This window comes from Ammospiza caudacuta, chromosome 11, assembly GCF_027887145.1.
Source record: "Ammospiza caudacuta isolate bAmmCau1 chromosome 11, bAmmCau1.pri, whole genome shotgun sequence".
NCBI classification, from domain to species: domain Eukaryota; kingdom Metazoa; phylum Chordata; class Aves; order Passeriformes; family Passerellidae; genus Ammospiza; species Ammospiza caudacuta.
In genome coordinates, this window is record NC_080603.1 from 18,993,733 (window position 1) to 19,021,037 (window position 27,305).

The window sequence follows — 27,305 nt, forward strand, 5'->3', positions numbered from 1 at the left end:
CCCCAGCTCGACGCCCTCCCCATCGCTCATTTCTTCATGTACAGAAAATGGGAAAAATGTCCCAGTAATGAGCCTGCAAGCTCCTGAAGTGGTAATGGACACTTCATAGAGGATAAGGGCTATAGTCCTTCCTTCAGCATCTCCTTGCATTTAATGAATCTGTTCCCACATTACTCCATGAGTGCAGTCTTTTCACAGTACTTTGCAAATCTCTGACCAGTAATTTCTGCTATCTGGCAGAGTTAGTAAATAGAGTTCTGAGTGCCATAGTTCCTGTTTCTCTATCAATTTGTGATGTGGAAAGAGTAAAAAAAAATCGTTGCCTATGTAATCCAGGTACTCATGTTAAGCAAGCAAAGCAAAAACCCCATATTAAATCGCACAATATTATAACTTGGTGTAACTCAGTCTACTTAAAACTTACTTATGCTAAACAACTAATATCCCTCATCAGCCTGTCGATCAGGAACATGAAAAAATGGTATTCAGCATATATAAGGCACTACATATCCCCTGTCCTATAGTGTGTGAGTGTATTCCTCCTTGAAAAGCACAGTAATGTAATGCTGGTATTCCTGCCTTACTATTGGAAAGCAAAGGCAATGGGTGTCTCAGCAATATCCCAGAAATCCCAGGAGAATGGCAGAACAGGGAAAGGGCCTGCCCTCCAAGTCCTAGGCTAAATATCCTTTCCACAGGCCCTCCCATCCTGTTGCCTTATGGGCTCAAACCTGTGTTCATAACCTTAGAAGACATGGAAGATTATTTAGAAATAAATAATTGCAGAAATCGTTCAAAAACTCATAAAGGATTTCCTGGTTGGTAACAAAAGGGATTCCTAAATGGGATCTGTGTGCTCTGAAGACCAGCAGTTTACCACAATATTTAAAAAATAATGTGTTACACAAATCACTATGGAGACCTACTCATACAAAGATCCTTTACATAGAGTCAAAAACTAATGGCTTAAATTGCCCAGATATCAATCACTCTCTTGAAATTGCCCAATGCAAGTGCCAAGTAATTATTATGAGGTGAGAAACAGGGTCATGCTCTGTTATCTTCTACTTAATAGCTTATTTAGAAATTATTAGGCACTCCTAAAGATTGATTTTAGAGCACCAGAGGATGCAGTAATTACAGTTATCAAACTTAAAAAAGAACACCACTAAACCCCACTGAAGTGAAGGCTTCACACTGATCAAAACCCCTGAACTTGGACCTTGATCTTCTCAAAGACCTCTTCCCCCAAAGCCACATAGGTCTTATCTATTGGGAAGACCACTTACATCAGGTTGGACACAGATTTAAAGTATTCTGCTAATACAATAAATTGCATATACAGGCAGTGTCTTTCTGAAATTTCTGTGGGTTTTATACTTAGCTTCTACCAGTTTAAAAGAAGCCAAAGGTTGTTATACTGTTACTTTATACACTGACCTAACTCTTGAAATCCTGTATGGAAAAGTGGTACAAGTAACATCTCTACAATGAGACAGGGAAACTGAGAACAAATTTGTTCATATTATAGCATGTAGATAATATCCGGCATCCTATTCCCAGTGAAGAGCTCCTTGTGAGCTGTTCAAACTCACCTTTGGGTAATTCTGCAGCCTGGGACAAAATGTAAACACAAGATATGATGCCTGACTTTGCTTTTCTAAGGGTTGTACCCAAAGCTTAGTGGCATTAAGAGACCTCAGTGACAGGGAAGCCTTGCAGTGTGGTGTCCTGGGTCCCCACAAACCCTGGGCTCACTCGTGCTGCTGTAACACACCATCTCTTGTAAAACTGCTCTTGCATAAGGCAGGATTGTTCAGTCCTTGTATTCAGTTCCACAGGATGGACAAATGACAGCATGTGACACCTCTTGGAGTCATTCTGAATTTTAAAAAAAGGACTAATAACGAGCATTCAAGAATTGTTAAAGTGCATACTCTGTGCAGAAACTCGAAATCCCCAAGCCACCTCACAGTGGAGGATCAGGGCAGCTGAATCGACATGGGCCATGAGCAAGGACACAACATATCTAAGTGCAGCTACACACATTTCCCACCTTGTGCTTCCAGATACACCATCATGGAGCTCTCAGCATAAAGTGAAGGGGTGTGAGCCTGCTCTGAAGAGATCTGTGATCACTGCACTCTGAATGTAGAAAGCATACCATCCTCTGCCTGCAGGTAGGACACAGGCAGTGAGATTTAAGACTGTTTTAATGGTGTAGCAAATTCCCAGCAACAGATCTGTTTTTCATCACAGGCTCCATACCGAGTTGGTGGAGCTGATAAGACAGCAGCCTTGTTGTTCTGTTAAAAAATATGATCTTGCAGAACAGGGAGACAACACACAGTAAGTTTTCTTTCAGTCTGGAATGGAACAACATCATTCTCTTTATGTTTTAGGTTGAATTCAAAGAAAGAAATAGCTCTACAGTCTCTCAGGAAGGAAGAGAGGAAGGAGGAGTGCTGCTGGCATTACTTTAACTAGAAGCATTTGAAATATGTAGCAGCTGCCTAAGAGACAATTACTAGTTACCTTTAACATCTCATTCAGGCATGCAGCAATGAAGTCCTGTGGCTGTGCAGGCACCCGGCTCTTCTGGTGGTGCCTGATCTCAGCCTCAGTAAGAGTTCATAGATCCTGCAGGTGTGTCTCTGCCAGCAGCCTTCTCATCAACAAAGAGCCTGAGGGTCTCAGCAATAATGGGAAAGTGTCCTGGAGCTGCACCTGGAAGTACAAGCAGAGGAATGCCATGAACATCTTGGCTTCACAGAGCACTTACAGGCTGAATGTTCACAGCTGAACTGTGCCCAACCATTGCAATGATCCACAACTGTTACTTGTCTGACTAAAGGAAATGCACGGCCACTTAATTATTTTTAAAATTATCTTGTAGGGAACTGTGTTAAGGATGACCATTACCATACATTTTTGGATTGCCTGCTTTCCACTGGTAGCTTGCAGGTCTGGCAGATTTAAATTCCCATAAATACAATTTTTCTTAAGTTTCTAAGTGAAGTCTTTTCCAAATGACCTGTTCCTTTCTAAATTTTAAGTCAACACTTGTCTGTAGTTCTCAAAGCCACATTCATGTCAGCTTGTCCTGTTTATTCTGGATGGTTCTTGCAGCCCAATCTAACACAGGAAATCAGGGTTATTACGAAACCCTCCAAGGCACAAGCTAAGAGGAAAAACCTGATTGTGGCCCCATGGCAAATTTGATGCTGCATATTATATATGTAAAGTCAGGTTAAGTCTCTCTGAAGAGAGCTGTTACAGGAGATTCAAGGGTCTGTAGGCATGGTAAGCCTTCATAGAAATGGTTGCAGAGGGATCATTATTGAGAAAGAAGGGCACAGCAGTGAGTGCTGGCTGTGGCAGAGCTCAGTGTTCATTTTAGAGCTCTTCTTCCTCTCTGTGCCTTGCCAAAGAACAATCCCTCCATGCCACAGCTCACTGAGGAATCCTGCCAGGTGTTGATACAATCACAGGGAAGCCCTTGCTCACCTGAGGCCAGGAGATGCCATGGAATTCTGACATGGTTTGGGATCCTCTGAGCAGGCTCTGGCACACAACAGCCTCTGTAGTGAAGCAATATCCAAAAAGCACATCCATTTGATGGCAGAAGGGAGGGGAACAGAGAGATCCATGCCTACAAACAAAGCAAGCTGCATAATTAACTTCTTTTGTAGGCTCTGACCCTTTGTTACACTGAGCTCTTGATTTGCATGGGATTACACAAATAGCTGAGACTGCAGGAATCAAGAAACAAACTGGGGGATTGTTCTTCCAGCACCTTTAGAATGAGTGGGGGCAAGATTTCATCCTACAGGAAAATGCAGAATCAGCACAATTTGGGAATCTCTCATCTGTCACTTTCTCCCATAAAGGGTTAACAGGAAAACAATGAATCAGGTGTGATGTTTTAGGCTCCAGTGTGAGAGTATCAGCTGTGTAAACCTCTCATCGAACCTACTGTGGAAATTGCAACTTCCAACAGAAAAAACAGTGCTGGAAAAAAGGAGAATGAGTCTATGTCATGAGCACATACGGATAGATCTGTATTTCCCCTCTTCCTCTGATAAAGAGCTCAGTGAAGCAGCAAGCTTCATCCTGGACCCAGGCTTCCAGGATTTTTGTCCCTAGTCCTAACTTTCTCAATCCTCAGCCTGAATTATCTCTGCTGCTTCTAGATATGCCCACTGGCACAGATGACATCTGCAACAAAATGGAGAAGGACTGGGGAGAAATCTGGGACTGGTGCAACCCTTGGCATTGGCAGGGGAAGGGTGGGAGAAATTTCATCCTGCTGTCAGGGAAAAAAAGAGGCCGGAATCATGTTTCACTATTAGAATCTTAAAAGGCTTTCACAGTTACTAATGCATTGGATTATTATTTATGGTGGTCATTTTTCATGTGTCTGCAGTGCGTGTGGCCATCAGTGCAGCAACTGTGACACGTTAGCCAGAAGCATTTTAGCAGGATTCTTCCATTCACCTTGCCCACCGGAGGTGATTGATGGATACTGCAAAATCATAAATTCTGCTTTTATTATCTTTCCGTGTTTATTTGTTTTCCAATCCTACAGCCTTTTCAGTGCATCAGTACTTACACAAGGACCAGCCTCCACCATTAAAGTAGGAATTATAGCTGTAATTAGCAAGCGCAGCCATTAGATGGTAATGTTCACTCACTGCTGTGCTGGAGGATCTGCTGAGGCCGGTGGGGTAAACTTTTCAATCAGTCATTGATCTGGAGTTTCTCTTTGGAGATGTGTTGAGTACCCTGAACAGCCTGAGAAGTATTTAACTCTTACAGATCCTTCTGATTGCCACTCAGTTTTCAGTAGTTCTGCGAATCAAATCTCTGGCAACTATAAATTAGAGACCAATTTTAAGCTCTTTGACCCGGGTAGCTGAGAAAGACTTAATTGCACAGAGGGAGGGAAGACGAGATAGCATTATCTTGCACAAAGATTTGTGATTTCAGATAGGAACAACATCTGCTAGCCTGTGACTGTGTGGAATAGGAGGTAAGGATTTCTGAACATATGTTTTAGGAATTTTAAAGTATAAAACAGAGGAATGAATAAAGATTGTCCCTGCACCATATGCAACTATATACATATTTATGTCACTATATATATAAAACATGACCTTTTTCTGAGCAGTTGCAGCACTTGGATAATATATGCTGGACACTTCAAAGATGAAAAGGCATCTCTTTGCTCCAGGGATATTCAGGGAACTGGTGAAAACGTGGCATTTGTTAAGCTGTTAAGAGTTTGAGCACAGTTTCAACACATGTTGATTTCTCCAGCTTGCTCTTAAGAATCCACTGGTAATATGTTGCTCAGCTCAGAACATCTAAAAACAGAACTGCATCTCTCTAGATGCATATGCAGGCCTGCTCCTTTGCAATTTTTGGAAACAAAGAGGTAGCCAGGGATTCTGGAATATGCTGACCATACTGAAAATGCATGCAAATATGAATGGGCACCTGGTTGATATCACTTGCTAGGAGCAATGGCTGTTTTCCATTAGGGACAGTAATTTGAATTATGGTTTTCACAGCAATTGGAGTCCAGTCTTTTATTTTAATAGCCCAAGTAAGGTGGAAAGGGAAGAAGAAACAAGTGCCTCAATCCCTGAACTGGATTCCAGTTGGTAACCAAAGAAACAGCAGAGCCTGTTTTTTCTTTTACACAGGAAAACAGGCAGCCTTAATAATGCATTTTGTCTCATACATGTCCTAGGCTTAGGCTTCTTTATCAATACTGGTATATTTCTCAGGACAGACAGAGATGGGGGCATAGCCTGAATCCTGAGCAGGAATACTTCTTGGCTCATCTTGGCAGATGCAGTGTGTAGACCATATTAAGGATTGTCAGTAATAATATTAATGTACTACTACACTGTAAACCAAAACAAAAAAACAAAACAAAACCAAAAACCAAAACCAGCCAGAAAAGCAGTGTGTTGATACCCTACCCTACCAAAGAGTACAGACAATGTCACCTGGCTGCAGGTCTGTGCAGCTGCTCATTTATGCAGTTAAATGGATTAAGACTTTAATCCATCCACTTGGTTGTTTTGCAGTGCGTGGTGGCTCTGGGGATTACTGACACTTGCAACACACTCCCAAAACCAGCAGAACTCTGGGGAAGAGGAAATTTTGTCTCAACACGACCTTCAGTATCGTAACACCACAGGTAACACCACTTTGCTTCATCCTTTTTCCTTCATTCCTCTTCTCAACAGCAAAGACTGGCCTGGAGCAGTAACACCTCTGTGAGCTGCAGTCTCACCTGCTCAAGTGGTTCTGCACTGGCCAAGTCAGGCCACTGCCAAGAGGCATCCCATGGCCTTGTTGTGCCAAGATACAACCAGCAGTATTGCCAAAATAAGGGCTACAGAATTAAGTCCTTAAGCAAATAAACTTTGCTTTCTGCTTCTCATTGAGGAGTTTTGCTGATTCTTCTTTGTAACTTGTGCCATAATAACAGGATTCTTCATGGATTATTTTTGGCCAGGTGATTGTTCAGCACTTTACACCACTTCCAACTGTTACTACAGGCCTGTTCCACTCAATCCTAGTCCTCTCTAAAGACCATCAAGGAGACACAGGACTTGAGTTCTGCCTGGAGAGCTCATGGTTCAGACTGAAGCCAGGAAGGAGCAAAAAACTGCTTTTACATTCTAGCCAAGAATATGTTAGGAGTCTACAGATGAAATATTAATGAAACTGTACAAAGCACCAATACCTTCCAGTGTGTTTCATGGTGAGTTTGGAACTCCAGTGTCCACAGCTGGTTAAGGAAATAGGTGTCAGTCTTGGAGGCAGTTTCCTTGAGGCCCTCTGGATGTTCAGGAGTATCAAAGAAATGCAGATACAGAGAAAAACAAAAACAGACACAAAAACATTGAAAACATTGCTGTTCACTTGTCCCTCCTCACTCAGTTGTGACCTGCTAGCCCCAGAGCCTGTAGCCCCCAGATCCTCACTCCCACAGGTATCAGCCACCTTGGAGCACTTGGACAGCCCAGGAAATGAAGCACATCCAGTCCCAGGCAAAGGCATCTGGGCAGCAATGGAGTGTGTCCTTTCCACTGTGCTGAGGGAGCAGGAGAATGGATCAAGTGACCTGAGGTGGGTCCCTTTTCAGCTCTCACAGTGAGAACAAGGCTGGTGCCCTGCTCTGGACATTGGCTCAGACTTTAAAGACCTGATTCAGTTCCCTGCTGTGCTGCAGATCTCCTCTGTGATCCTGGACAAGGTGTTTCATGTAGTTTCAATAGTCAGCCTGTTATCTACCTGTAAGCAAGATGCCATGAAAACAAGGAGTCCCATCCCCTCATTTTCCCTTTCACCAGGGTGAGATCCAGCAACACAGAGCTCTAAAGTGCCTGGATTCATTTGGCTGATCTGGGGGAAAGCTTTTCAGTTTTAGTTGCAGTAATAGTCTTCTGCTGGCTCAGCAGTCTGAACACACTCACCTGCTGGCTGCTGCCTCACTGAGCAGTGAGAATGTGGCCAAGGACAAAAGTGGGCAGGACCACCCCTTTTGGCAGACTCACTGATCATTTTAGCTGCAGCACAGAGCCCTGGGCTGCTGCTGTCACAAATACATTCCCAGTTAACCACTCCAGTGACAGTAAACAGAGAACTACCCTGCACAGAAATTATATTACATTCTCTGGTGATTGTTTCCTTCTAATGCACTAAAACATCCTCAGCTAATGCCCTAATGAGATTTTGCAGGTACAAAGTGTATGGATGGCTCAGGACTGCAGAAACATAATAATGGGAGAACATTATGGAAGACTGAAAACAAATCTATTGAATTTGTTATTCCTCAGAAACATTATGAAAGACAATGAAGCATTGCAAAATACTTCTCAAAAGCTCAGGAGTTGCCAGTACTGTTTTCTCCCCCAGATAAAACCTTTCTCTGAGACTCTTCAGCATCAGGAATGGGAAGGACATTCAGGGGGTCTGCCACTGCTTGGAACAGGCTGTACTGGAGAAGGACAGTGGTGGCCTGGAAGGAAGGGACTCCCAGCTGTATGTTAAGGATGGGAGTTTCCCCTCTCTCAGTGAATGTGCAATTTGTCAGCACGGTTATTTCATCAGGACCACCCTGGGAGAGGCCTGGGGAACTGGTTGTGCCACAGCACAGCTGCAGACACACTGTACTCTCCAGTTATCTCACACAGGCTCGTTGCATGCCCAGCTCCCTCTGCATTCATCCTGCCTCTCACAGAAAGAAAGAAAGAGTGGGTACTTCCTGCCAAGTTGAAAGCCAGCAAGATGAAGCTCAGGGGCTTGGGTGAGCCCATGATGCTCAATAAATCAGGTGTGTTTGTCAGCTCACAGAGAGTATGAATTTCCAACTGGATGCATTTTACAAGTGTTTACCTTTGTGCTGACCTTGGTGTGTTCTCTGAGAAAGCACAATTCAAGCAGTTTTCCATGTGACATCATTAGTCTCCCATCTTTTCTGGAATAAGTCAAAATATGGAGCAGTGCCCAGTGCAAAGTGGTGGCTGTGGTTTCTGTTCCTGCCAAAAAGAGGACGTGGAGGACCCAGACCAGGTTGTCTTTGTCATATTGCAGAGCTGGCATTGCCTTTAATCTTCAGGCAAGAGAGGGGTGAGTTTAGAGTACAGCCAACATTACAACATACACAGTCATCAACTCCAGATGACTTCAGCAAACAATAGTTTGCAGAATCTCTGATTTTCCAAACCAAGTAAATGTGAAGAGCAGTAGAAAGTAGTAGTGTCTTATAAGTTTCTATCTCCTTATGTCTGAAAAAGCACCCTGTCTCATAGGCAGCATTAAAAAGATTTGAATGATGGCAAAAGATCAAGCTGGGAGTTTTTCAATGGCAGATGTTTCTTTTGGAGATATGCTGAATTCAGAACACTTCATGGGGTTTTCTTATATCAGTGAAAGCTTTAGGACAAGTTCATAGAATCTCATTTCCCCACCACTGTCCTCCCGTGCCATCCTGCAGGACAGAGCTCTTGCTGACACCAGAAAAAGCAGCAATTGTGTGTTCCTGCTTTACCAAAGAATATGCAAAACATACAAGTTCCTGACAACTGAAAACTTTCCTGTGAAGATCTCAACTCATTGAAGTATCCAAGGTACATTTTGGCTGTAAGATCTACTGCTTAACCTTTCTAAGAGATTGTGTTTTGACACGATGATGATGGTTCTGTTTCAGGACACTAATTAGCAGCATTTAGAAATACATGCTAAAGCACCATTGCCTCTGAGACTTAGAAGTCTCTCCTAAATTACTCCACATATAATACCCCTTATTTACATGGCATCTTTAGATTATTTTACCATTTATCTGCTATCTACTTTAAATACCCAAGCTGTATAACTTCCTGCAGTTGTGATGTTGGCTATGGTGCTATCTGAAGCCAGCACAGCCTCTTTCCAGTGGTGGGGAGAGGAGCTGGCTTGGGGATTCTGATCTCCTTTTCTCAGCATAGCTGTGACACTGCTGCTGGGGAAATTAAAATGGGAGCTGCCAAATGCTCCCCTGACTCCTTGCTGCTCCCTGTCTATCCTCTATGCTTATCAGGACATAAGCTGAACTCCTTTTACTCCAGCAGTAGAAAAGAGGTTTTTCTTCTGCCTACCATTTTGCTGCACTCCTTGTAATTGTTCTTTTCTGGAACCTTCAGCAGGGCAGGGGCTGCTGAGATGAAATTTGTTTAATATATGACACTTTCCCACCAGCTATTTCTCACCTAGCACAATGTAGTCTCTCAGCTCCTACTGAGACTTCCCTCTTTCCCTGAGGGAGATATTGTAAAAGCTATTTTGAATGGAAATTTCATCTAAATGATTCCCCTCAGTACATGGAGGAAGAGGAAGAAGAAATTTTAAAGCCTTTTGATTCAATCTGAAAGATAGGGTTCATAGCTGCTGTGTTTTTTAAATCTGATTGCTTTATTTCCTGTGGATGTCTCTGAAGCATAGTGAAACCCACAATTTTTTATTCATTTCTCTAAGATATGTTTCCACGTGCATATAAAGCCATTGATTTTCTCCAGCTAATATGAGCTCTGTGAAATCACCTTAACATATCATTCATACAGATTTATAGTGGCTCCTCAGAGCATCCTGGAGAATGACCCAGATAATTTAGGACTATTTTTCCTGTGTTTTATTGTGCCCACGTTTGTCTATGCTTTATTCTATGAATTATTTTCTACATTGTGTCTTCATTTTTATGTTCAGTCAGACCCATAAACCCTTTTTTTTTCTCGAAGAGTTCTGCAAGGAGTTTAGAATAATTTAAAAATGGCACATTCTAAAGCATGTTCTATTCTTCAACTCTTCTTAATCACCAGTGAGGATGGTAAATCAAGTCAAGCCTAATGCTAGATCCCTTTGTACCACCCCTGCAAATATATCTTACCTCGTTCAGTGAGTTTCTAGATGTGGCTGTGATTTTTACTGAGACTAATTGAAATTAATTTTCCACACACATACAGAATGTTACAAAATGGCCAACACAAAGCTGGCCGTGGCATTGAACACAGTAAAGGAGGAGGATCTAGATGCCAGGAGGTGCTCTGAAAGTAGAGTTCCCTCTGAGGCTGTGGTACAACATCTTTTTAAGAACTAGCTACCTCATCTCCCTTCTCCTGCCAGATGTACATGTAAACATTTAAACTTGAGCTCTCTGAATGAGATGAAAAAGGCTGCCCTATCAGAAGGATAAATGAAGATATAAAAATTGGCAGTTTGTTAATGGTTACACTGATAAGTGAGTTACATGGACCTTACCTCTTATGATGTTCAGTGGTGGGCCACCCAAATCCTGCATGCTGTCTTTAATTAGTCTGCAGTCAGCCAGGAACTTTGTGTACGATGCAGCCAATAATGTGAGTAATGTTTTGGGGTACTTGGACTCCTAAATAAAGCTGCATTCCATCTTCTGACTGGTGTTTCTTGCCCTGAACAAGCTTCCTGCCACTGGCTAGCTGCCTGTGCATTGGGTTCTTGCTATACTCCCTTCACACCCACAGAATCATAAACTCAGCCCTTACTGTTCTTCCATAAATCGTGACTGTGAATTGGTTTGGACTCAACAAAAACCCACAACAACAAACAAGCAAAAACCCCCCAAAAACCCCAAATCAACAAGCAAAAACTCTTGGCTTTGTAAGATTTGCCCTCTGGCTATGAGTTAAAAGTAAGGTGTAATTCACCTCAACAAATGAGAACCATTTCTAACAGTGTGATTTCAGTCTGGAGAGACAACTCAAAGAACTGGGGGACAAGGGTGAAATGAAACTTGCCCATGCATATTGGAAAAAGGTTAAAGAGCTGACCTTTTCCTAGGTACAAGTTTTAAATAAAACTCTAACAACATGACTTGCTGATTCAAATCGTGGTGCTTATAACTCCCACCATTTGATTTACACACCAAACTGCCTTAGTCACGTTTTTAGTGAAATGGCAAAGCTGTTCTTCAGACCCCTTGTTTGACATCTTTTGTGCTCCAATCTCTGTGTGATGAGGCTTGTCTCATCTGCCTGGCTTATATCATTGACTGTAACAAACACCCAAAGTAAACATTACTTTGTATTTCTTATACTGTTCTACTTCCAAAAGGTCGCCCTTGTTTTATTCTGCAGGGCATATACAGCCCTACACCTCTCTTTGTCTCTCCCTTCCACTGACTATTTGAGTTCACAGTGATTTTTGCAGGTACATCAACTGTATTTTACACATGTTGAAACTCAACTGTCTACAAATATCCATGAATTTGTTCTTATGTGACCATCAAGTTTCTTGTTACTTTCAGTTTAATTCAGCTGCAAATGTTATTAATGTAACATTTCACAATTATAAATATCATGGAGATAATAATATAAATATAATGAAGACAAAAAAGAAGTGAGAAGATAACAACATTTCAGCACAAGGATTTTATGGGGAGGGATTTCCTCGTCTTGGGTTACCCGCTGTTCCCAGTTCAAGGCTGCCCTTACAGCATGGACTTAAATGCAGATCTTACACACGATGACAAATGGTAAAGGAAGTGTGTGTAACACCAATTCAACTAGCATATTATCTGTCTTTTTTAAACATGAAATTTCATTTTAGTACTGAAGAAAATCAGATTTCCTGTTCGCAGTGCATTTTTCTCACCTGAAGGCATTCGGCAAATGAATGAATTAAGCTTTAAAATGTACCAGAGGCAAAACTTTTAATCAAAGGGAAGTGAATAGCATGTAGTGCATTTTAGCTCATGCTCCAGAATTACAATTGATTAGATGATAATTTTTTTCTAGTTTCCCAAGTTATGTCTCAGCAGGCATTTGGTCAGGGCACTGTCTGAAAGTAGGATGAAGTTATTCAAATGGAAAATATAAGAGTGTGACATAATAATGACAATAAATGTTCAAGATGAAGATTAATATGAAACTATTTTAATTCTTTTATAGAACTCAAACACAGCCATGGTGTGTCAGGTGAAAGTTCAGCCAGTCTCATGTTCTGACAGCACATGATTGCAGCTGCCTTAGAAAAGTTTGTGAGAACAGTACAAATGCTAAAAACTGTACTGTTATTAAACAACCCTAAAGTAATTTTCCTGCTGAAGATATATCCAAGTGCTTCTTGAACAGAAAGAGATGTTTAGTACAAATCCTGTGATGAGGCTCAGATTACCAACACAGCATGTGCAGTGCAACCTCCTCTGGCTCTTTTGACCCATCTCCCTTTTTGTTGCATTTGTCACCTGCCAGAGAGACAGCAAAAATTACCTGTTCTTTCACCTCCTGTTTGTCCAAGAGTTTCTAAACTTCCTCAAATACAGAAATAGTTTCCCCAAATGTCGGTGCAACAGATAATTTCTTTTTTTCAAAATGTAATCCCATAGATGTCAGGTTCCCCCACTACACACCAATGATTCACTGGGTCGTTCCATGAGGCCTCCACAGGGACAGTTTTGCCTTGGCCTTTGAAATAAAACAGTTCCCCAAACAACTTATTTGAACAGAAGTGAAAAAAAATCAACCCTTGCTTTAATTTCTGGATGGATGCAGAATCTACCAACTTGTACACAAGGCTGTCTTTGTCTCCAGCGTCTGCTTTTTCCTTTTGCCAGGGTAAATAGCTTCCCTGGAGTTTAGCATTTGTCCTGCTTATGGCTGTGGCACTAATATTGCTACCCAGGAGAGGCTCATCATGAAAGAGAAAGAAAAGCACAAGAATAACATCAGCAGAGGATCTGGGTGGCAGACAACTGGCCAGTGCTTTCCTGTACCACAACTTAGCAGAGCTGAGCACCATATAATGTTAGGCAGCTCTTTCATGTCCATCAAAATTAAATATTTTAGGCTTTCTGGATTCACACACTCTTGCTATCCTGCAAATATAAAACAAAGCAGCAGTTCTGCAGTTCTGTGACATGAACTCACTTTAAGTGAAGCAATCACAGTAGTTTAAAAAGTAACACACCCAATTGCACATATTTCCCTGGAACAGATAACTGCAACCTGATTTCAAAACCTAAACCGTATTATTACGGATGACAGAGGTAAAGGTGGGAGTCTCCTGCTGCAGCCTAGCGTGGGATGGCACAGAGCCTGTAGGGCTGGGGCTGCAGGGTGCCCCCCATGACGGGCTCCGTGCTGACCCGGGTCACGCCCTCGGGCAGGCGGAAGGTGAACGCCCGCAGCAGGCTGGCAAAGAAAATGAACAGCTCGGTCCTGGCCAGGTGCTCCCCCAAACACACCCGGTGCCCTGCAGAGGGAACAGGAAAGGACACTGAGTGTCTAGGAATTTTTCAGTTTCATAATCACTTAGTTCACTCCTGTTGAAAGCAGAGGTGGGTTTTGTTTTTTGTTCAAGGAGAAATGCGTGAAAGCCACAGAACTGAAACGATGAGAATTCCCTTTCAAAAAGATCCCATCAAATGTCCTAGGTTAGGAAACACAAAATTAAAATATCAATGAAAACCCATGAGGTGCCAACATAATTTCTTTCTGACCTGACAGAAAAAAACTATTTGAGTTTACAGAAGATATTGAACTTCAGGACCACACACAAAAAAAATCTGCCAGGTGTTTGCACATGCTTTAGTGAGTTAACATCAGCAGAGCAAAATTACTTAGTAGCGGCATTTGCAGTTGAACAGAGGCTTGGTCATTTTATAGGCAAAGCATGAGTCCTACTGTTCATTTCCCAGGATTCCCATTCCTTGACACCAATGGTGGGAGCAGAAAAGGTAAATATTACATACACATTTACAGATAGCAGACAAATATAAGGAAAGGAAAAGCTATTTGAATTAAGAAACCACTTCTGTGTGGACATTTAAGTGACCATCAGCAAACTAAAAACTCAGCAGGAGCTTTACTGCTAGGTATGATTACTGTCTGTTCATCGTTACCTTGTTTCCTTCTTTTGCAACTGGATTTTCAGTTCTGTAAATAAGAACTTAATCCTGTGGTTATCAGGATGCCTTCTGCTTTTCTTTCGGCTTGTTTCTTTAAAAGGGATTGCAATAATTCCAGTACACACAGGACAAATTACATCTCAGGAAAATAGCTAGGTATAAAGAATACTACAGACAAAACTTGTGTATCACTGCAGCATGCAGCCAGCCTGAGAGCTTCGGGAGTTTGAGTGGGATTCCCACCAGTGTCCTATGAACAGTTTGGGGTCTGACAGCACAGAAGCCTCTCCTTTGGCAGAAACAAGCCAGGAGTGTTCTTTAAAAGCAGCAAACAGCAGAGAAAGAAGATGTTATCTGAGGAAATACCATGATCTCATACTTTATCCATCATCTCATCTGCTGGGTCGGTTCAAACTGTCAATGCATTTACCTGCTGAGAATGGTAAGAAAGCCTCTCGAGGTACAAAGTTTCCTTCTTTGTCCAGAAAATGGCCAGGGTTGAACTGCCGAGGTGTCTCCCACTGCTCAGGGTCATACAGAACAGATGCTATATTTGGTATAACAATGGTGCCCTGCAAAGAAGAAACTGTTGTTTCAGTTCCTAGTGCCAGTTTAAGCCTGATGGATAAAACTGTTGCTTGGTGGCATTTGGGCGAGTGCCAAGCTGGGCAGGGATGTCTTAACCAGTGCTTTGGCAAACCAGTTTCTCCTCTTAGTCCATCCCCTGCCAAGCAGGGCTGGTTTCTGCAGTTGTGATGGGCAGGAATTTGAGGCTTCCCTGGCCTTATCAGCTGTGTGAGCACCTTCATGCCAAGTAAAAGACTTCTTTCATTCCTGAAGCCACAGATAGTAACTCTTCCCCAGGCACCACATTCCTGAGTTTAATGGAGAGTAGTTTATAGATGGAACACTGGTTACAAAACTGAAATGCCTCTCTGCTGAAGAAAGAACAGAAGCTGAAATTGTTTCTGTACCTTTTTGACAGGGAATCCCAGCAGAGTTGTGTTCCTCACACACAGTCTGGGGACGCCAACAAAGACGATGTTGCTGAAGCGCTGGATCTCATGAACCACAGCGTTTGTGTAGGGCAGTTTTCTCCGATCCTCATAACAAATTAACTGGGAAGGACCCAGAACAGCATCCAGCTCCTTCTGCACTTTCTCTGTGGAGAAATATTCACCATTTCAGAGCAGAAAAATGCATAAAATACTTTAGCTGGTCACTTTTCTTGGAGCAACAGAAAAGTGTATTATTTCAACATCGTACGTTAGGTTCATACCCTGTGATCTAGTATTATTTAATGCCTGAGTTTAGTATAGGATAATAGAAATAAACAGGAAAACCTCACCACTCTCACCTTGGATGTCTGGATTCACCACCATATAGAGCAGTCCCCAGTACAATGTAGTGCTTGAAGTCTCTGATCCACCAAGGAAAAGATCATTTATGACATATACCAAATTCTCTTCATCATACTTGGACTTGGCCCCCTCTTTAGACTGTAGAGGATGATAAAAGTTGAAGTTAAAGCCTGAAAATTTTGTTTTCCCGTATGCCCTCTGTGTGAGAACTGTGAGACTTCCACAGCTGGCATGTGCACAAAGAATAGTCAAAATAACAGCTTTGATGCATACTAAGAGTTTAATAGTTTCCCAAATAGGCACAGTAAGTCTGCATTGCTGTCTTTCATGAGGTGGATTATTCTTTCATTACCAAAAAAGCAATTCTGTGCTTGATGACCTAATCACAAATACTTCAAAGCAAGTTTGCAGTTGGCCTAAGTGCACTTATCAGCAAGTGCCTTACAACATGTCATTCCTTGGCCTTGGTATCTCATGGTGCCAGCAAATGCCAAAGGAAAACATATCTGAATAAAAGGATTTCAACAGACCATTTTGAGAGCAATTTCTTTTCTCAGTTCAGGATAAATGTGAACTGATAGGTAACTAGTACCCATGTATTTCCTTCTAAGTAATAAGGGAGTAAAATAAAAACACAGCTAGAGAAAATACATTAGGCAAAAACATTTTCAAACAAACAGATGGCAATAAATTTCACCACTGACACCAGAGAAAGCTGCATCTTTGCCTCTAAGATGCTCTGTAAGATGGTGCATCAGCTCCTTTCAGAGCCCATGAGCCAACACTGTGAGGACACAGCAGCCTGACTAGCTGAAAGCTTATGATCAGAGGTAGAAACTACATAAACTTCATCTACCCTAGGAAAGAGATGCTTCTTTCACCTCCTGAAAAGTTTGAAGTGGAAACCAAAGTGCTCTTGGCAGAGCTTCTCTGGCTCAGTCACTTCCTACTATGGAAAATAATAGCCTGGGCAGGGAAGAAGATTAATGCTGATTATGGCATTGTTTGTGACATTGTTTTCTAGGCTGTCCAGTTTGAATATAGGGGCCAAGCCAGCCATGCCCCAAACAGTGGGGAAGTTAGAGGTAACACAGGAATAATGATTGCCTGCCAAGGGAGAAAACAGACAGTTATGTGGCACAAGGACAGCCAGTGCTGGAGCACACACACTGGATCCCAAAGAAGCATGCCTGCTATTTCAGGGCAGTGATTTGTGCATGTGTATTTAATCCCACTGTAAACATAAGCCTTGCTCTAGAAGATGAGGTAGTCTACCAAAGTTATGTAGCCTACAGGAATAAACTGTCTCATATTTATTACAGGTTTGAAGTATACTCATGGATATTTATGGAAAGCAGATAAGAACTCATGGGTTCACCCCCTGTCATACTTGCAGGTAATTCATTCATCTTACCAAAATACAAAACTTAATGCCTTTCTGAGACTTGTGAGTTGGTAAGTGCCAAGATATTGTATTCATGTTAAGAAGCTTATGAAATGTACGAAGCTATGGTGGAAGGGTCACACTGAGTGATTTAATGGTCTGTTTGACCTTATACTTCATAACAGCGTTATCAGCCAGAATGAACACTTACTTTCTCAATCTCAGCCAGGTAAAAGTCAATGAAATCCTGTGGTTCAGCTGGTATCCCTCTCTCTACATGTCTTCTGATTTCCTTCCTTGCAAAAGAACTCAGGACATCATAGCAAGCCAACACCTTCTTATGAGGCCCAGGGAGGCGACACAGCAGCCAGGGCAGGATTTCGTACATCTGCAGGAGGGACACACAGGAGGTGCCATGGATTCTCTGTCACTGACAATTCACCAAAAGGCTGAATTGTCCTGTCCAGAAGTGTTGATAGTGGAATAAACAAATTAACATTGCTTTGGGCAGATTTTTGCTGTCATGTGGGAAAGCTTTAATAGAAATTTGATACAATTCCAGGGATCAAAGCAATTCTGACAACACTCTGCTCATGCCTCTAAGTTTACTTGGCTAATGAAGATCACTATATGACCCCACTCCTGCACAGCTGTAGACCCCAGCTCCCACACACTCAAAATGTAAGGACATCCTTTCTGGACACCATGGGGCTGATAAGATTAACAGGTCTGCAGCCTCAAGTAACTGCTGGAATTTTTGGAGCTCACAAAAGGAATTATGGTCTGGGTATCACTCTAAGATAAGGGCTAATTTAGTTTTCCTATTCAGAGTCTTCATGACTGCTAAGGAGCAATAATTGTTCTCATGGCTAACAGTATTGCATCCTCAGCCTGCTGCTTGTATTTACACACACATTTGTCAGCTCTAAGTCCTGTCCTCTGCCTTGGATATTTCTGTCTGTGCAGCATCTGCCATTCCACCCTGCCCAGCAAAGAGGAGTTCTATCTCCTCTCCTCGCTCTTTCAGACCCAACAAGCAAAGTCTCTCTAATTTTAAGTGACAGTTTGTAGGTTACTTCATTACCACTTCTCCACCTTTGTTTCTCTTCAGAATCACAACAAAAGATGTCCAAGACCCTAGAATGTGTCTCACAGATGATTATACTTCAGAACCTGCTGTAACACTTCACTGGATCTAAAAGGAAAATAGTGGTGGAAATACCCTAAGATCCTGTTTGCCTTTTTCATTAGTCTCAAAGGACACTTCTTAGCTCTCAGCCAACATTTGCCTGTTGCTCTGTATTTAGTGAAGACACATTTTTGTATCTGTGCTTTCACTTTCTACCTATTTTAGAAAAAAACCCCCAGCATATGATTTACTCACCTGATGAACAAAGCTGCCTGCAAACTTGAATATTTTCTCTGTAGCATGGATCAGTTCATGGAAGGTTTTGTCCTCATCAGAGAAGTGATATCCAAACACCACAGCACAAATTACATTTGAAATAGAATGGAAAAGAGGGAAAGAAGGATCCACAGGTCTCCCTGCAAACACAGTAATTGGAATTCACTCTCAGTGTTTTTTTCAGATGATCCTTATACTGATAGGACTTGATGGTATTAAAGATTTAATAAAATGTTCTCTTTATCCTGCTAGGGTGTGAATGAGGACAGAGATGTGGCACTAACACAAATTAAGGAAAATAAAACATAGTCTTAAAATAAAGAACACTGTTGAACTGTTTCCTCTAAACTCTTAACTGTTAGCTCCAAAACAATTTCACAGCCCTTCCTGTGAAATAATGTTGTACAGCTAAGATCAGTTCTAGGGTATCATATCAAATCTGCTGTCTTCAGCTGTGAGGAGAGAATGTCAGAAAGAAGTAGTGGCACTGGAGATGAACTAAGGGAACTCAGTGACAGACATGTTCAAAAATATAAAAAAATTAATTACAAGGAAAACCTGGAGGAATCTAGGAAGGTTTAAAAAGACAAAGAGACAGGAACTGCAAAGTAAATATAATGAAACTATTACAGTCTCAGCTGTGAGCAGTAAATCATATCTCCATCTGTTTTTTTTCTAAAGCTATGAAACAGATATTCATAAAAAGTGATTTGGATAGAAATAATCCTGTAATGGACTCTAGGATTAATGTGATAATCCACTGAAGTTCCCTCTCACCTCCTACTTTGTTTCTCTTGCCAGTAGTTACTTAGCCAGATAGACATTAAAATATGCAGGGCATCCAATGTCATTGAAATTTAAGGAAATTACTAAGCTCTGCAATACTGTTCAGATACCCATGGCAGGCATGGCTTGGCTGTGCAGTTCAGCAGCATTGTGTCATTGCACAATATATCACAGACAAATTATCCACCTATGGAAGTGGAATTTCAGAAGTTTCCAGGTTCACTAGATGCATGAAGAGCTATATAAGAAGGAAATACTTGTGATTCTAGGCTCTATCTGCTCTTGTGCTTTGGTAAGTTTGGATATATCCCCTAGAAGGTAGGTTTGCATACTGAAGATATGGATCCACATCCAGACTGAAAAGCACCTGGTTTCTTAGCAGGTAAAATACCTTTGAGGTTCCCAAAAAACTCCACCAGGTGAGAGGCCTCCTCTTGCACTCGATGCTCCAGGCCTTTTTTCCCCATTCCCAAATTGCGTAGAGTCATTATTCCAAAACGCCTCTGCTGCTTCCAGGAGCGACCACTTGCAAGTATAATACCTGAGGGTGTTCCCTGGCATGTCAGTATTTGCCACAGACATGGAACCATTCATTTAAACATATATGATAAAATACATGCAATAAATCAGGGAATACAAGTATCTTTAGTTGAAATTATTGGTAACAAAAAAATCATATCCAAACTATAACCAGACCGCATGTTCTTAACATTGAACATAATCATTGGAAAGAGCGATCTAAGGATTTTCTGACTGTGCCATTTCTTGATGTCTTAAAAAACTCTGAAACACCTTAAGGTGCCTTTTTATGAAATCTGCTTTAGCCATACTCAAGTAATCATTCTCAAGACAAGGATAACTCAATGAATTTCCACAGAGTAGAGTTCAGGGCAGGGTATGTTTTTGGAGATCTAGATCAATTAATGTGATGATTGTAGGTTGAGGTGATGAAGGTGAAAGATAAGTGACATTTGGGCTCTGTTTCTACCCTGGAGGAGATAACACTCCTTTAAGTGTCAGATTGCACTCCTGGCCACCTGAAGAGCCCTGAACTGCTTCTCTGGAGGTGAGGCTTCAACCAGCTTTAAACAATCTGTGTCTGCTTTGGTCTAGCAACTGCAGGGACAGGAAAAAATTACTGCAAACTGCTGGAATACCATAAGAAGTGAGTTTTCCTGTGTTGCAGGCACTCTCACAATCAAAAAGCATTCACAAAATGTTTGGGGGTGTCTGCAAGTACAGAAATGTGAATTCTGAAGTAGGGATTTATAGGTCTCTTGTTCATGATGAAAAGTGTTTGGCAACCATAATGTATGCAGTTACCAAACAGGCATTGCATTCACGTGCTGTACAGCAAAATCATGTGTACCACAATGGATTAGTCTGTGATTAGGGCAAGATTGCTGGGTTCTGGGTTGGATCACATACAAACACCTTGAATACAGCATGAAGGTCATGTAGAAACAACCTGGAGTGTTTCCTAGGCTAGGGAAAGCTCAATGCAAAAGGCACCATGGCAAACAGTAAGATATTCTCAAAAAGCCAGTGGAGGACTTGAAGATCATTCTGAATGGGAGGGCAGAGTCTAACAAGGCAGAATAGTTTTCAATTCAACATTCCTTTACACTATTAGTGGCAGGAAAATCTCACCTTTTCCTTTGGCCAATGCTCTGAAGAAAGGTGACACCAGCCTGCCAGAAACATCTTCAGGGTGTGTGGTCATGCCATCCTTCACTGCTTGAAATCCATTCAGTATAATCACTGGGACCCACCCAAACCACAGAGTGTACATGTTACCATGAGTTTTTGCCAGCTGTAAGTGGAAAAGGTGTCAGAAAAAGAACAGATGAATCCCCATATAGAGATCTCAAACTGCACCTGCTATTCACCAACCCAGTGGACAGTTTTGTGCTGAAAACATCATCCCCATGCACATAATTGTAGCTAGAAGCAGTTGTTTTGCTGAGAATAAAGCTTTCAGCAGCCAATTTTATTTACCCCAGGGGGAAGTTATTTTCTTTTCAAAGCACATTCTGCAGCAACTCTGCAGCAAAAGAAAGAAAACTTTGTACTTTATATTGCTGTACTTTGTGTTGCATCCTCCAACCCCAACATTTTGTACCTTGTTAATTGAACAGCCACACTCTACACCACCCTGGGGCTCTGTGCCTCCAGCAAGTCCTGCCTTTGCAAAATGAAGTAAGCTGATAAAACCTGTGCCATCTGTGTGCTCCAGGAGAGGACATGAACACAGAAATTAACCAACAGCCAGGAAGTGCCAGTGGGCTGCATTTGAGTCCAGGGTTTCCTCACAGTACTGAGGAAAGCACTTACCATTGGACACAGCAGAGGTGTCCAAGCAGGGATGGGTGTATGGCAGAGGAACTCCAACCATGCATGAAAAAAGCTTTGTACAAGTATGGACCCTGCTCCAGCACACCCACAATGATACAGAAAAGGTGGCAGACGGTGTCTAAGGTGCCATGAAAATTACATCCAGTTGATCACACCAGACACTTGCTTTTCCTCATATTTATTTAGATTGTGGCTTTCCTCTCCCTGCTGGAGCGTCACAGCCTGAATCTGCTCTGCACTCATTGGCCCTTGTGTGCTCTCAGGCATCCACCTGAACTAAAGATCACCTGCAAACCATTAGAGGAATGACTGCAGCTGTCACTAACAACAAACAGTTTCCAGGAGCTGTAGGAAGATGGAGAGTAAATGCCCTTCCTGTACGACAAGCATGCATGCACCATATTACCAATTTTGTGATCAAATTAGGCAATGCCAGTGAGAATTTTAAAAAGTATCATGTAGGGATAGCAGATATAGCTATCACTGTAGTGAATACAGCTTCACACTTAGCAGTGCAGAAGCATCTTTTAGATTGTTGGTTTTTTTCAACTTTAATAACAAGTCATAAACTTTGTCCCCAAGTTAACTTGATTTCTAAGGGCATTAACTTTCTTGTGAAGACATATTCCACATAAGAAGGTGACTCAAATGTAGGAATCAAGTGCTCTTTATCTATCCACACTTTGTCTGTAACTTTCACAGACTTAAAATCTTCAATTAATCACAATTTTTAAAGTCATGGCTAAAAATAACGAATTAAGAGCATATTAAAAGAAATACCTCCATCAGAAGATCCCGATGAAACTGAAAGTTCAAGTGCACCAAGTTTCCAAGCAATGGGAGAGGAGTTGGTCCAGGAGGGAATTGCTTGCAAGCTTTTTGCAGCCTGAAAAACTCAACAATTAACAAAAAAATGATCAGGACTATAAAACCTTGAGTTATAGACAGCATTTCTAAGGTAATTTGCCAGCTGTCTCTATCAAAAAGGAGGTACTGGAGCTGGGAAAAATTAATCTTGCTTCTTGTTCCACCAGTTTTTTCTGCAGACTGAGTTCTACAAAGTTTCAGCTCCTTTTCCCTCCCTCTGTCCCTCCCTCTTCATCAATGCCTGCCCTTTTCCTGCACCATACTGAGATGTGTCAAACTGAGCCCTGGTCAAAAGCTCCTCTCTCTGCTCTCAGCAAGCCTCAGTATCAGAATGGGGAATCACTTGTACTCAAGGTGTTTTTCCTGAAGCTTGTGTCAGGGAACTGCTGGTGTCTGTTGGGAGGTCTGTGCTGGAGTGACACCAGCTGAGAGCCCTTGCTCACATAAGTTTCATCAGCTTTGGGAACTTTAAAAACATACTTAGTGATTTGCCTTACAGTGACTTAATTGGGATTAAGAGTGTTACATTTAGGTGAGACCACACAGTTATGTAGAATGTAATTACAATAGCATAGAGTATATATTTACAATAGGTTAGATTGGATATATGGTATGGGATATATGAATATATATACTTACAATAGATAAGATATTCCAGGCATTTTAGTCACAAGCATTATTTAAATGTGGTTGTAAATTCAAATTTGCCTGCCAACACACACAGTTTACACAGGCAAAAAGAAGTGTAGCTACAGACTAAAGATGTAATTAGAGGATGAGATTGCTACATGTGATTTCTGAAAAATTGGCCTTGAGCGTTCAAATTTTTTTCCCCATAAATGGAAAAAATAAGCATTTTCCCAAGTAAGCACTAATGACATGGTGCTTAAAAACTCACGTTACAATGAAGTAATTTTTAAAATCACAACATTACAGTTTTCATATTCAAAAATAAACTAAATATGAAATTTCAATTCTTTATATATATTTTTTAAATGTAACCTAATTGAAAGCTTCACATACCTTGATTTATTTTCTACTTTTTTAGTCAGTTTCAGAATCCTGGCCATTATTACTAGTTCTCAATAAGTTTACAGGACACCTTAAAAATCTGTCCTCTGATAATGAAGGGATTCACACTGAGTTTGAAGCACAGACAGGGGAAAAGCTCTGTGTGCCAGCAACCAAAGGATTCAATCTTGCATTGCAAAGCCAAAGTGTCTTCACCAAAAATGAGTTCAAGTCTCAACAAGAAACTGCTGTGCCCTCCAACGCAGGCATAAACGTGGTGTTTTGCAAAGCTGGCAGCATGAAGAAAGTGATGTGACTCAGTGATAGACCTCCATTTGCAGCTTCTGTGGGTACACACAAGTGCCTGCATTATACAGAGAAGGCAACATGGGCAGGTCACATCTTTTATCACCTTATCTGTGCATATAATGGGTAACGTTGGGATTTAGGCTGAGGTGGGTTCCATGGCTTTGCTAAAACCAGTGCAAATTAGGTACCATTGCCCATTATGAGGCTGAAATCAGCAAAACATAAAATTGGAAAAGTTTCTTTCTTCAAGCCATAATATCAGTTTCAAATTTTAAAAACTGTTGGAAAAAAAGGAAGAAAGATAGTTCTCTGTGCAGACAACTGAAGCCAGAAGAAATTACATACATTTTATGCATAGACTAAATGAAGCCATGTTCATCTCTTCTCTGTTTAGTCCAGATTCCATTGTTTAATTTTAGGTGTTTCCTATTGGTGTTGTATTAGTATCAGATAGCAGTAAATGAATGGAGTTCTTTCAGAACATGGGTCAGGTTTAACTGGAATCAAATCACCAGTGTCAGAAGCAGGATAAAGCCAAATGAACCAGGCAGCAATTTATCCTGCCAGATGTTACCCTTAGCTTTCCCTTTCCAGTATTTTTAAACTTCCCCAACTGTCTGAAGCCAGATGCATGAATAGTTACTTCCACCAGTACCTGATGTCACTGGATGAGCTTTACTGGAAAGGAAATCAGGACCTTGTGTTCACACAGACCTGTTCCAGTCTGCCGCATCCTCCTCTGGACAGACCATCAGCAATATTTGCTGGGTTTGTATTTTTGGCAGAAAACTCAGCTTACCTAAAAGGTGGTAAGCTGAAAAAAGGGCAGTCCAAAGACGTGAATGAGAGGCAAAACCAGCAAGTTTTAGTGAGAGTTATCAGGATGCCAAAGTTAAGATTTTTAGTGGACTTAAAAGCACAGTGTGACGTAAGTCTCAGGAAGATTAGCTTGCAATGCTTACAATGCTTGCAAAAGTAAAGCTGTGCAGGTAATGCAACAATCAAACAAGCATGGTCCTGAAACACTTGAGCAAGCAAAGGTTTAATTTCAGCTCTGGGACATCAATATTTCAATATGAAGAATAAACTGTAACACGTTTGCCAAGAGGGAATGTCATATTGGAATTAGGATCTCCAAAGCACAGGAACTGTTCATACACTGGGCACAAAAAAGCACTCAAGTGCCTTGAGTGAGGCTTCAAATAAAGAACATTTAGAAGTGAAAATTGCACAACACATTGCTATGCTTTTTAAATCTTTGCCCACAGTTGTCTTCAGGAACTTGCAAAATTCCCAGGGTGGAATGAGCCTAAAACCTGGGAGCATTAAAGCTGCAATTCAGATGGCACAAAGAGTGGGATAAATTATGTAATTGATGTTAATATCCAAAAGAAAAATGAGAAAAGCAACAGAAATGGGACTGGCACCCCTGGTCCTAATTGCTGCAGGACCTTTTGTCACAGTTTGCCTAAGAGAAGAGTAACTTGGTGTTCTCTGGGTAGATTACTGGGAACTGCATGATACCTCTGTGTAAGAAATAGCTGTATGAATTTTTCATAATGCTGGAAAATTCAAAGTACCTGGGATCATCTTCATAATTTCTGCATAACAGCTTGAGGATGCAAACAAAAGCACTCAAAGGGTTAAGAAAATCAACAGGAAAAGACAATAAAAATATGTTAGAGGATATATTTTCAAGCCTGACATAAAGAACTGGTTTCTGTTTTCACACAAAGAGGCTGAAACCAATATTTTTACATTAGGAGCTTTTTTATACAGAAACAGTGTTACTGCTGTAACAGTCAGGGAGGATGTACAGGCCTGTGGGGGTAAAAATAGAAGTTCAAAGTTCACAAATACCATCTTTTCACAAATGTCTGAGAGAAGCACCAGCAAAAATATGGCAAAAAACTGTAAAATGCAATGTTGATGTTATGAGCTGAAGCATTTATCATCTCAATCTCTATGAATGGTTTCCTCACAGCACAACTGATGACTGCCAAGAAAAAGAAAGCCACGACAGGATAGTGATGGCAAAGCACTTTGAAGTCAGCCTAAATAAACAAACTTCATGAGAGAACTCCCACAAAATCTGACAGAACTTAAGCACCCAGAAGTTGTGTCATAACATAGTTTGTCACAAAAAAATACATCCAATTCCAAATCCAGGGGAGTTGCAATCAAAGAGCAAATGGCTGAGAAAATACTGAAACCTAATGCTGAGCATAGGTCGGGAACTGGTCAAGGCAAAGTTAAAGCAAGAGCAGTAGCTGGCTGCCCATGTTTTTCACCCCAAGAATATCTAAATAAAGCATCACCTAGTTAATTCCACAGTCTTGAAATTTCTTAGAACAGAGTAATTCTCAACTGAAAGCATCAGCTCTGGGGATTCACTCAGTGTGGTTACCATGAGGCAGAACCAAGGGAAGACTGAAAGAGAAGCAGCCAAATGGCCATTCTGGAGGGTCAGGATGGCTCATAACCCAGAGGAGGTAACACATCCTCTGGCCAAAACTGTGACTGGCAGCTCAGCCTCAATTACACCATCATTCCTCACAGGCTTTTTCTCAGGCAGAGCTCTTTTCTGTAACAATTTAGGTTTGAGAGGTTGATTTAGCAACCTAAGTAAGCATCCAAAAATACTTTGGAGAAAGATTTAGGGGATGATTTTGTATTGGATTTTCTATTGCTTGAGTAGGACAGAAACGCCAAGCAGCAGCCCAGAAGGTCAATAACCCTCCATCACACACTCCTCACTCTCCAGCACGTGGCAGGGGCAGCAGCCCTTTGAAGTATTACACTAATTGCATTAAGCTGCTAACAGAGAACATCTGTTTTATTAAAGTGGCAAAGTGACAATTAGCCATGCATGAAGTGCAGGGGCCAGAAGTCTGATTCATGCCTTTCTCCCCTGTCCAGGGAAGTTTTTTCTCCTCACTTCCAAGGAAAGCTGAATGGTGGGGACTTGCACTGCAGTAGTGCTACTATGAAGGGAACAAGGGGATTTACAGTTACACACTGTGTGTGGCATGAAATTCCCTTCAAAACTGAACTTAAAGCTGGGACTGTGCCCTGACAGGCCCCTTTAATCTGCCCTGTCTCAACATCTGCCTCTCTGCTGGTTCTTTGTTGCTTTTCTACCAGTTCCCTGAGGGAGGGAGGGAGGGACACATGTAACCAGTGCCCCATCACTTTTATCTGAGTCTCCTATGGAAGAAAGCACTGGGACAATGCTGCTCACAGCTCTGCCTCCCAGGGCCTGCCTGCAGGAAATAACTTCCAGCACCTATGGCAACTCTGCTGGTGTGACTTTCAGGAAAGATGGCAAGCACACTCAGCAGCTTTCAGCATTTGACAATTACTTATGGATCAAAGGGCAAGCTGGGT

General features: G+C 41.6%; 1 protein-coding gene across 1 annotated transcript; it reads right to left on the bottom strand.

Moving 5' to 3' along the window:
- Positions 1–13,521: 13,521 nt before the first annotated feature.
- On the bottom strand, positions 13,522–22,721 carry LOC131562368 (cytochrome P450 2J6-like). Its single transcript, XM_058812032.1, has 9 exons — positions 22,512–22,721; positions 21,027–21,189; positions 19,768–19,917; positions 18,570–18,730; positions 17,397–17,573; positions 15,798–15,939; positions 15,415–15,602; positions 14,871–15,012; positions 13,522–13,785 (listed from the first exon to the last, which is right to left on the bottom strand). The coding sequence occupies exons 1-9, from the start codon at positions 22,680–22,682 to the stop codon at positions 13,607–13,609; spliced, it is 1,473 nt and encodes a 490-aa protein (XP_058668015.1). The 5' UTR covers positions 22,683–22,721; the 3' UTR covers positions 13,522–13,606.
- Positions 22,722–27,305: the final 4,584 nt, after the last annotated feature.